Source organism: Pogonomyrmex barbatus, unplaced genomic scaffold (genome assembly GCF_055798465.1).
Source record: "Pogonomyrmex barbatus isolate J1 unplaced genomic scaffold, ASM5579846v1 scaffold1, whole genome shotgun sequence".
Classification (NCBI taxonomy): domain Eukaryota; kingdom Metazoa; phylum Arthropoda; class Insecta; order Hymenoptera; family Formicidae; genus Pogonomyrmex; species Pogonomyrmex barbatus.
The window spans coordinates 11,864,701-11,876,985 of record NW_028297098.1 but is presented as its reverse complement, the minus strand read 5'-3'; the positions used below and the strand labels follow the sequence as shown (position 1 = coordinate 11,876,985).

General features: G+C 41.7%; 1 protein-coding gene across 2 annotated transcripts in view; it reads left to right on the top strand.

The window, feature by feature from the left end:
- LOC105424401 (protein pangolin, isoforms A/H/I/S) overlaps positions 1-11,713 on the top strand; it is a 139,411-nt gene extending 127,698 nt beyond the window's left edge. The window contains exon 4 of one of the 2 annotated variants that reach the window (XM_089082624.1): positions 11,639-11,713. In XM_089082624.1, the coding sequence (XP_088938750.1) occupies positions 11,639-11,698 (60 nt within the window). In that variant the 3' untranslated portion in view covers positions 11,699-11,713. Of the gene's footprint in view, positions 1-6,551; positions 7,595-11,638 lie in introns of those variants that run through there. The other variant, XM_089082615.1, reaches the window with a different exon arrangement.
- The last annotated feature ends 572 nt before the right edge of the window (positions 11,714-12,285 follow it).

Genomic DNA, 12,285 nt, shown 5'->3' with positions numbered 1-12,285 from the left:
GAGAGGAGAGAAAATGTGAAAAACAAACATACGATCATACAATTTATAGTACGTAGTTTCTATAATTTGCCGTTTCTGCCGTTTCTGCCGGGAGGGGACATTTAGTCGTCACCACAAAAAATGTTTTCTATCGGAAAAATGCGACGAATGTAAAATAAAATCAGCGATCGCATATCGCTCGTATGCATACAGAGGCACATCGATCGGCCGCGCGACAAGTAATTCAAGCTCGCGCCATTTAACCATTAGCCGACTGAAATATTTTAATAACATCCGCCGCAATGTGTGTCCAGCGAGCACGTATCGAATATATTGGCATTTAACATTACGAATTATTCATTTTCGAACGCGAGAGGAATTCTCAAACAAAGCGGCTATCAAAGAGAGAAAAAGAGAGAAATAGAAAGGGTGGGTATAATCCGAGTCTTTGACATGGTTACGTACTCGAGAAATTCGATTTAACGAGCCTATCTACCTCGCGATTTTATAAAATCCTTCCGATATGCACTTTATTTTAATTTATTCGTTTATTTAACTTCAATAAAATGATATACGATTTAATTATAAAATAATTAATATTTTTACGCGTACTATCAACAATGATTATTATATTTGATTATATTTTAACCATGAAGATACGTATTTTGTAATTTTATTTTGGATTATTTGTATATTTGTTGCCAAAACGACAATCCTTATACCTTTATACCTTTTTATACCTAACTGTCATACAATGATGTATGATTATCGCACGTAAGGTGGTAAGTAGTGTTCTAATCGTCATACGAGGCACATTCACCCGCTCGGAGCAACTCGGAGATAAAAATCGTTTTGAAGAATCGCCGAAAGCACCGTGGTACAAAGGCGCCGTTTAAACAGACGTTTCGCTCATTATTCGCCGTTTCGCGCAAAAAGTCTCCACTCGGAACATTTTCGCTCGCATGAACTTCGCCGAACAGGTGCTTTGCCTGTCTCTCTTTCATTCCCCTCTTCCCCCGTCCCTCTTTCTCTTGGCAAACCTTTTTTCACGTACCGTCACCCTTATGTGCTGTCACGTGTTCCTTCGTATTTCGCACAGAAACGAAATCTACGTTGCGGAACCTCGTTTACGATTTTCGCAGATCAAACGCGTACGCGCGAGTGTCGCTTGATTGCACACAACGGCGTCATTCGAGCGCATAGGGTCGACCTCGACCTTTGCATCTATAGCGACGTACACACCGAGTTCCGCGAGGTAATCGCGTTCATTGAGCCAGTAGAAATTTTAATCAAAAAAAAAAAAAAAAAAAAAACAAAAAAAATATTTATCGTAGAATCATATCGCCGCATGTGTATATTTCATTTAAAAGCCAAACAATTTATTTTGATTATTGATACGCAGTATGTATGTGTAATGGATAATAAATTGTATTTTTTCAAATTATTTTTATGTATATATATATATATATATATATATATATGTCTCCTCATTATTAATTATTATCGTTGAGAAGACTTAATAATTAATCTTGAAAAAAATATCGAGAGATTCTCGATGTTCTACTTTTCAGAAAGATAGATTTGAAAGAATTGATCATAGTGATCGAGAGCCTATCAGAAAAATTAATATCGTAGATTTTAGGGTATTCTATATACGTGTATGTGCCACATACACGTATATGCGCACGCAGTCAGGTATAACGTCAGGCTGTTTATAAAACAAAGGACCTCCGGTGTTTGGCGTCGAACTCGCGTTTAAGGAACCGAGCAAAGCGCTTTACGCGCTCGCTAACGCTTCGTGCTTCCAAAGTGGCACCTCTCACAGTTTTCCTTTTTCTCGGCGAAGCTCAACGCGGGAAAGGACGACGGGGAAAGATGGTGTGACGAGATACGGTAAGCGAAGGCGGGAAAAGCATTTCCCTTCTCTTCACCTTTGTTTTGTTCTATTTGTTGCTTCCTTGCCGTCTTTTCGCATTCGACGTCGTTTTCTTTTCTGGTGCGCTTAACGCACGTGAGTTTGTCCCGAGAGTTTGTGCGAGAGAAAAGAGTCGATACGGCATTCCGTTTTTCTATCCTTTTGTATCGTTTCGACTGTTTTTCTCTTCATCTCTCAACATTTGCAGATGTTGCGTTCGATTGTCAACACGAATTGATTCGTACCAGGTACAGGAAATTTTCATGTAGATATCCCGCTATATCTCGCGTTCGTTCGCATATAAATATAAATGTTGATTGAGTATCATTTATTTAACAATAATAATTCAACGGTAATTCTTTTGAAGCACATGGAACAGCTGGAATATTAAATTACGGAAAGAACTAGATGATAAAAGGGATAGCGTTAATGATATATGATAATGGTATATATATTCAGTTTAAAAATTTTATTTTAAAACTAGATAAATCAGATTGAAGATTGATCGAAATATAAAACGTGAAGATGTAGAGAAGCGAAGGAAAGTAAGCGAGGGAAATGTGATCGTGGAAACGACGGCGAGTGTGGTCTTTGATCCTATTCCTGCTCATCAGCCTTGCTCATCGTTTCCCTTCCGTCGCGCGCAAATGGGTTTTTCAGATTAGATAAATTGTTTGCGCTCTCGAAAAGACGGTCCATTTTCTCGAGGCATTTTTTTTTATGACGACGTCGATTTGAAAACTTTTTCTCTCGATAGCTCACTTGAACACCAACAATTCCGGCGAAATATGAAATGTTCCGTCGGTGGAATGTTCAAGGTTAAAAAGTTATTTTACAAGTTAATCTGGTCGGATGTTCGTTTTTCTCTCGAGTAATTTATCGATTCTCTACAAACGCGGCCGATAGTTGCAAAAGTTTCACCGGACTCCCCGGCAACTTTTCGCCCTATGAAATAAGATACAAACTTATCGGGGGAATTCAGAAATCTAAAGGGTTGAGAATGGGAAACAAGGTGAAAGTGAAGAACCGCGCGGCCTTACTCGAAAGTTTCTGTTTGCTGACGAGAGAAAAAGTATTTCCTCTGTACCGTCGAACGCGAGACTCCACAATCTACCATTCTAAAATCACTTTTCGACCGACGTTTCTATTACAAATTTTCGTATTTCCTTTCGTATAAATTGTTTCTTTATCTTAGATTTTTAAATCAACAAAAATACATTTACCAGCGAACATAAACCTCGGTTAAATAAAAATTGATGCTCGAAATGAAATTACAAATGCCCGTTTTACAAATATCTGCAAGAAAATTATAATTATGAATGATTTATATAAATTCTTCGATAAATTGTAATCATTATGTGCCGTTAATAAATAAAACGAAATTGTGCGAGATGACGATCGTGATATTTCGAATTATACCATTTATTATTTTACAATGTGAATTTTCTTGAGTAAATTTCATGCCGAAATTTAATAAACAAATAGTTTTTAGAAATATTCAATCTGTTTAAATAGAGTGAGTAATACGATAATGCGTCAAATGTGCGTCGTTGAAGATCAGCGTATACGCGTTCTGGTAAAAAACAAAATTACAGGTTCTACAAATGGGCGACTTCCTAGATCAAGAAACGTTGAGGAGACCTACAGCTCCACGTAACGTTTCGCCCTTGCATTTCTACGGAATATATAATTACATAATGCTAGGTCGAAGAGAGATTTAGGGGGAAAGAGCCCTTCTCGAGGCGGGTTAGACGGACACTCCCTCTTCAGCGCACGCGCATTCGTTTGTGCAACCTTGCTAGCCCTAAACGCCAACATTATATAATGGTAAATTTGCTCCTGAAAGGAACAAAAACTTCATTCAAGTTCGATGAGGGAAAGAGAAATTCGATAGGGATCGAGACATTATCCGAATCTCGTATCGTACGATTAAAATGCCATATATGTCATTAGGTAATTTTAAGCTTTTTCAATTTGAATGATTTGAACGACTTAGGAAATAGTATAAATATAATTTATTAAAATTAATTAATTATATAAAACTAAAAAGTGAATAAAGGATGTCGCGAGCTTAAAAGACTGGACACAAACGTTTTGTCAATATTTAAACGCGCGATATCTGTACTTTATCCTAAATCTCATCATACGCCGACTTTGGTTAGCACTTGCGAAAGCAATTTTGATATACTTTCGTGTTCCAATGTATCTCGCACATTAATAAAACCGCGAAAGGATTAGATGCGGCTCTCCGCAAATTACCCGGCATTATTTAAGCGGTATGCTTCTTTGGTGCTTCTCTGAAGAACGCTCTTTTGTTCTTTGTGTTCTTCGCGCGCGCCTCAAAAGGGGTGCCGTGAAAAACACGACACAGGCGACGATAGTATGGCGAAGGCGAAAGGAGACCCTGAAGTGTCTCGCGAGGGAGCAACAGTTAGCGGCCGCATGCGGTTTCAAGTTGGTTGCCATTGCACGAAAGTGGGTTAAACAAAGTTCTATATGTCCTCGCGCGATATGTTACTCCAGCTATGTTACATAGAAGGAACGATGTCACTTTGCATTAATCTTATTTTGCTCGAAGCGATCTTCTCGGATTTGTACGAAGATGATAGATTGTGCACGAATGTCTAATATATATATATATATATATATATATATATATATATATATATATATATATATATATATCGATCAACTTGCAACTAATCATATTTTATAGAAGAAACTTGTTTTTTTTTTATTTTTTACGAGAAATATACACCGATACGAGGAAATCAAGAGTAACACGCGATCGAAACCGTAGCGAGATCGCTAGTAACCAGCGCGGTTAACGTCCTAGGGTTAAGTTCGTAACAATTGCAGCGGAAGTGGGTTACAGGAGGAACTCACCCACGTAGCTCTTTGGGCGTCTCGGCGTTAGCGAAGTGTGGTGTCGGTACCCACCCCCCATCCCCCCACCCCCCCCCCCCCTCCGGAAAGGGGAAGAACGTACGCGACTTAGGCGAGAGAGGGATGATCCTGGCGTCGTGCACGTATACACGCCATCCCGGGCGCGTGCTGGTTAGTCGTGCGTTTGTGTTCCTCGCGTATACGTGTTAGCAGCAGACAAGTCTGCGTGCAAGCCGGTGGACGCAGGCGCCGGTAGCCATGGCGACGATTCCTTCGGATTGGCCGCAGCTTCCACTTGAATCCCCGCCGCCCACACCCCCGCCGGCTTCAACGTACTATCCGCCACCATCGATAACCCCTCCGGCTCTCGTGTAGTCATGTTCAACCCCGTCGTCGCCAACCTACCCCGTCTACCCTTGCTCTTCGCGTTCTCTCCTTCTCTCCGCTTCCCACCTTCTTTCCTTCGATTCTCTATTCCCTTCCGTCCCCGTCTCCTTCCACCCTCCACCCTCCATCCTCCGTCCACCCTCCATCCTCCCCGCCGGTCAGAGGTGACCTGACCACCCGACGCGGTCGTCCACCATTCTTATCGTGCAGGCTGGTTCCCTCATCACGAATGTCGAACGCAGGTATACGCTTTAGTCGTCGCTTTAGTTTTCTTGGCGTTGCTCGCGTTGGCGTTCAAGGAGAGAGAGAGCCTGTTGCGAGCCAAGATAAACGGAAATTAATCCTTCCAAGTACAATTGTGTCCAAAGTACGTTGTATTAATATTAACAAGAATTTAAATTGATGATAGATAAAATGCAAACAAATTTATTTCTTGATATACACAAAAGAGATAAAAATCTCAAAGATGTATGCGCTTTATAAAATATCAAATTATACGATCGTTAACGAGAAAATATATATATATATATTATTATTTTATTTAAACCTGAACGCACATCTCGCTAGAATTCTGTTAAATACTAACCGGAAGCAGGTCTTGACGAGCACCGCTCAGCGCACTTGGTATTCGCGATTAATTAACTCCAATACATTGCCAGCGTTATTAGCGTAGGTATGCTCTGTGTGTGTATGTGGAGATACGTGTACGCGAGCCATTGTATGTGTACACGCGCGTGCACGCTCTCGTTGGGCCACGCGTGCGCACCGTATACGCACGATGCACGCGCACGCGGATAGATGAAACGCCACACTCGACCAATTACCATCCTATTTAACACCGAAGAACTAACCGGTGCGCTCTTGCCTCCGGGCAATTGTGTCTCCGCGTATATGAATCTCACGATTTATAATACGAATGCCGCCACCGCCGCGGATGCATCGCATTTATGCGTTTCTCTTATAGTTCATCTAACTAACGCGCAAAATTTTTTATGTTCATCGCGAAGGGAACACGATCAATTTTATCCAAAGTAAACTAGATATCTGTTCCAAAATCGAGATATAAATTTCTCCTCGAGAAATTTGATTTAAAAACAATTCGATAATATCTCGTACTATTTACTTATACTAATTTATATAAAAGTAATTTATATAATAAGTATTACAATTTCTTATAGATAAGAAAAAATGACTTTTGAGACATTCTGTGCAATTTACAAACATCCAATTATAAAAATATCCTCGAAATTGTTTACGTTGTTTGCTCATGAAAACGCGTTATCGAGGTTGAACAAGCGCATAATTGCAACAACGACGTATAATCCCGACGCGCTTTAAAAACAGTGCGAAGACAAGCGAGACACACGAGGTATAATGATTACAGCCTCTCTCCACCACGTCTTCCCGGCTACGGCGAGCATGCGCGCAGGACGCACCCATACAGTCTCATACGATAAATATTCAGCGCTCTCGCTCAACCACCCTCATATGGATTACTTCTGGAACACAACTCGGGTCTCGCTCGATTACGCATACTTCCGGCGAGCTGTATTATAATTTACCTAAACACATCTTACCACGCACAAGTTTGTCTCGAGTCCTTTTACGTCGATACACCTTCGAGGTGTAATCTCGTCACTATACAATTTAAAGATGAAACAAAAAATTAATATTTGCTATCTTGATAAAATACGATCTTTGTGTTGCTTCTGAACAACTTACAACTTATGACAACTGTCGTTAACCGTCGTAGATGTTAATAATCAAATATAGTCGTAGGAAACTTAATAAGAAAATTTACCATATTAGGAATCACTTGAAATTGAGTTTATCTGAAAAATATCTTTCTAAATCTTTACAAATAGAATAAGAATAGTGATAAAACACAATTTAATAAAAATTTTTTTAACTTATAATTTTATTTGAAATTTAAAATGTGGGGAGATCGGAAGAATGTTGATAAATTTTTTGGAAGGATATAAAACACACAATTTCTTTAGTTGTTACACGCACGCAAAGTGTACAAATACACGCGCACTTTGCTGTAGCGGTAACGATTATGTATATCAATGCTGTCATGTTCCCCGAAGCATGTTGACTAGATAATTCCAGTGTCTCGTTTAATTACGCACGCACGGCTTCGCTTATTGCGTCAATCTATCAAATGTTTTTATAAGTAATTGTATGTAGTATTTAATTTATTCGTTCAACGCGAACGAGCACATGTACGAGCGTGTTGTCGCTATATCGATAATCAAGATACATTAATGACATCTTCAACAATTTTTAAAAAGAATCAAATATTTCTATCTATGTAAATTTTTCGAATAGATACGTGCTTTTCCAGTGTAAATGATTCTTATCTCTCTGTGTAATATAAAATTACTACAATTTAAGAGAAATCTTTTTTTTTTTCCCCCCCTTCAAATTATTAGCATTGAATACTCCAAATCGTGAAACGTGAAACTTTCACACAGGATCACAGTTACTTGATTATCCGATGTGTTAATGTTCTCTTTTTTATAATCTAAAATGTGATTGAATTACGAATATTTGACGAAGAATTCCTCAGCCCATTCGCGGTAACACGATCTGTTTAGGAATAAATATAGGGAAAGATGTGCGAAGGTAAAATCACCCTCTCTCTCTGGCTATCACCGGTCGTACTTGGACGTCGGTCGTCGGTCGCCGATCGTCGGTCGTCGGTCGTCGGTCGTCGGTCGTCGAAGCCAGCCCTTCCATTCCCGTACCAAACCCTACCACCGCTCGACGGTATCGCCACCCCAATGTCGTAGCGTTCCCGCGTCAGAATCCAACCTCTGATCGCCCCCGCGATCCCCGCAGCAATCCTGGTCGAACGAGCGAGGGAAACCCTTCCTCCCTATCCCCAGAGCGCCTACGCCTCCCGCGTTGCCCCGGCAACCTCAGCTTGGGGTTGGCCACCACCGCCTCCGTGTGCCACGGCTCCATTCACCGCGTCCCCTCTCCTCACTCCTTCTCCTCCGTCGCGTTCTCCGCCCTCTTCTTTCCGCCGTTATTCCTCATCCTTGTCTTCCTTCTTCTCTACCCCTTCTAACTTTCCTCCAACCCTACACTCCCCCGCGACCGTCCCTCTCTCACCCTGGTCGCTACTTCACCTCGGTCCAACCCTCGTCAGTCTTCACCCTTCTACCCTGGTTTCGACCTCGTCTCGTCTGGAGTCTGCGAGAGAGGACGAGGTGAGGAAAGGGAATAGGGGTTGGTCTACATGGAAAAGAAGCAAGGAGGAGAACGGTGCAGCGGCAGTGGCGACAGCTCCTTTGGAAGCCAACCGGATTAACGTATCTCGAATAATTCATGCATATTTTCGTGTACCACTTTAGAACGAGGAAATGTGCACACCTTGACGCTAGATCGGATCAATTTCAGTTACGACTCCAAAAAAATGGTGGAGGTGAATAAAAATGCACTTAAGACACCCTGAAGAAATGTGCCTTCTCTACGCATATGCTCCATATAAGAAATAACAGAGTCTCTTTCTATTTGCATATATAGCGTATCAATTTATAAACGATACTTGATAACACTAACGACAACATCGATACAATCGATTCATTCGATACAATTACTTTAAATTAAATATAGATTCGTTAAATTACGAGATATAGTGTCATTCGAAGGAAAAACGAGCAGTGCGTCGTTTTTTTCAAACATGAATTCGCAAGCGATGCGACCCTCTTTCTAACGTTGACGATAAGTTGAACTTGTTACGACGTTACGCGAGAGGGAGAGCTCCACTCTTGTCTGACACTTTTTCGCCGCGACTACAGGATGAATCGAATTGTCACCGCCACTAAAGGAGGAAGAAAAATCGGGACGGGTCCGATTCGATCTTCCGCGTGGAAGATTCGTATAGTCGTGTTATTGCATGCGAAAGAGGGAGAGAAGAAAAGCAGGTTGCAAGAGGTTAAATCGATGGTAAACTCTCTCTCTCTCTCTCTCTCTCTCTCTCTCTCTCTCCTCTCTCTCTCTCTCTCTCTCTCTCTCTCTCTCTCTCTCTCTCTTTCTCTCTCTCTCTCTCTCTCTTTCTCTCTCTCTCTCTCTTTCTCTCTCTCTCTCTCTCTCTCTCTCTCCGTCGAGGGAGAGAAATGTAAGATTGCTCTTGACGACTTGACTCTGCTGCAACTGAGAGAGAGGAAGAGGGGGAAGGGAGGGGGAGAGAGAGAGAGAGAGAGAGCGAGAGAGAGAGCATTCGAAACTTGGAATCGGTCTCCAGTCGCCCTTCTCGCAAATTCGCCAAGTAATTCGATTATATCCGCGCCGCTCGTCCTGCGAGAGAGTCGCGATCGATAATACCCGCGTTTCACGTCGGATCCTGCTGGTATCCGATTCTCGCGGTCGGAAGGTATCAGTTTTCGTTGTGCGTATTCCAAACGGATGAAGGCAGAAAGCAAGCTCTCGGAGAAGGGACCGAACAGTCGGTTTGCGATCTGCGTATCTAGCTATAATTAATACACCACATGTAATCAGTCTCGATGAATTTAATGCGGTAAATGTATTATTTTTCGTAACGCGTATAAAATGTAGCGATTAATTAACGAATAAGTATCTTAGCCGCGTTGAATATCATAAATTTTTTTTAGAAGTTTGAAATATTGAGGACAAAGTCTTATGACTCCCTTGACTCGCATCGATACAAATTCCACTTTCTATTTCTTCAAATTCTAATTTGAAATTATCTTATCGCGCGATAATAATCGATTTACAACGACTTGAAAGTGACCGAGTATTAAATGTAGAAATAAAGAAGCGAAATTCAAGCCTATGCTCGATCGTGGCGACAAAGAGGTGTCGCGAGAAAAAGATACAATATGTATACCGTATACGGTCTCTCATCATGGCTATCTTTAAAATATGTTTCGTCCAGGTCGCTGACGTTACATGGAAATGCGTTTTATCGGTACTGTAACGGCGGTGTTCCGGGACAGATAATCCAATTAAAAGCTACACATACACGGCGAAGGTAGGCTCGCTGCTCTCACATCGTAATCGTAGAAAGGGATCCTATACGATATTGAGGCAGATAAAACGGCAGATATAGCGCGGCACTGGTTGCATTCGACGTTCGTTAATCGTTAATCGAGAACGAGCGCGACTAGTTTCCATTCTGGATATTAATTGATACCGCGAGATTGCCCAACTTTCAAACTCGCTCTGGTATAATCACGATAAAAAAATGCATATACGACCGTGCGCGTGACGAATAAATTATAAAATAAAAATAAAACTATCAAGTAAACGAACACGCGTGTCCTTCGTATGAATTTGGACGTTTTTTCACCCTTTGCTTTTTGACTCTGTCAAATGACGGGAGCAAATACAATGGTATCGCACCGATGGCAGGGCTCATAAAAGAAAATACAAAAGTATCGATAATTGAAATTTTACGAATGGAATACACGCGTATAGATATGTTATACGTGTCGTGCGTATATGTGTGCGTATGCGTACGTACACGCGATATGCTCAAAAATAGATTCTAACGTAAGATATTATAATTATATTTCCACTAATGGCACACGGATAAATTAAATGCGTGAAACGCATCGCATATTCGGCTAATTTCGGAACACAAGCCATTTTCATCGGCGATATTCTCTCATCGCGAGATCGTGCGAAATCGCGAATCGCGACAATGCGACGGATCGAAGCACATCGCCGCTCGCTCGCGTGCATCTAAAAGTCCAGGGGTGTGTAGACAGCGCGTGACGTACCTGAGAGAGTAATCACGCATAGTACCTACCTACCTGGCTGCTGGCATAGCCGATCGATTACCGTATAGCCGTGCGCGCGGTGCACACGCCTGCCTGCCGCCACGTACCGCAACTACGTGACAAATATTATCGCGATCGACCGACCCGCTGCGTTTGATGTGGACGCGTTTATGAAATGCCGACACGCCGATAATCATGCGCGCGACCAGCGCTCAAGGCTAAATCCGATTTGTAATATTAATCTCAGCGTCGCGCCTCGCATCTCTTTCCCTCCCCTTTCTCTTGCCTTTTCTCTCTCTTGCCTTCCCTCGCTCTCTCTCTCTCTCTCTCTCTCTCTCTCTCTCTCTCTCTCTCTCTCTCTCTCTCTATCCTCGATGTTTCTCGATCGAGAAGCGCCAGAAATATTTTTACCACGATTCGCGAATTTCCTGTATAATTGTTTAATTTTCTCGACGAAAAACGAACACCATATATGTTATATATTTTCCAATTGATGCTAGTAAAACGAGTGTCAATGGGTAATTGTACATGTACAATACGTTAACAACACGTATCGTATGTACGCGTGTAAGCGTTCAAGATATAAAGTTTATTTTCACTTTGTCTGTATAAAATTAGTCACTGTGAGAGCACGATAGTAGACGGGAACAGTTTGATTAATCGCGAGTATAATTCACCGGAAGCGTTGTTTTTCCGATTGGGATCGTTCTGATTACAGCGCCATGGGATCGGATGTCAACGATCTGCGTTTAGCACATGCGGTAAACAGCCTGAATAAACAAAGGCGGAAAGGCTGCGCTTTTAACTCCGGAGCGCAGAAACAAATCTGCGCCTCTTTGTGGACTAACTTGTTTCGCGCGAGCTAGCAAAAGCGTTCTCCAAACACGCCAGGCGCCATTATGCGGCCAAATGGATTGGTATATTTAGTTGACTTTGGCCCGTATTCAGAATCTCTCTCGCTCTCCCAACATCTTCAGCGGCCGGTTGCCGTTGACGTACATACGGCATCTCGGATTTACCCAGTGACATTTAGTATGTAATCGCTAATTGTCACACTCGTGGTATATTTTCTCTCGATTTCTTTGAGCTCGCAAATTGTAACATTAGCAGATGTTATATCGCCATTCGCTCCCTGCAATCTTCGATTGTAATTCGACATAGATGCGATCGAAGAGGATTGCAACTAACAGAGAATTTTAAAACTGTAAAATATTAAAACGTAGACTTTCCGGAAAGTATCTTAAGGTTTGTGTTACGTCCTTCCAGATTGTGCGCGTGACACGTTTTTATTTATGGCGTTCTAGAAGACGCATCTTCTAATCTTATCACCATCATCAGACGGTACAGTCTCGGATTACCAGCGAT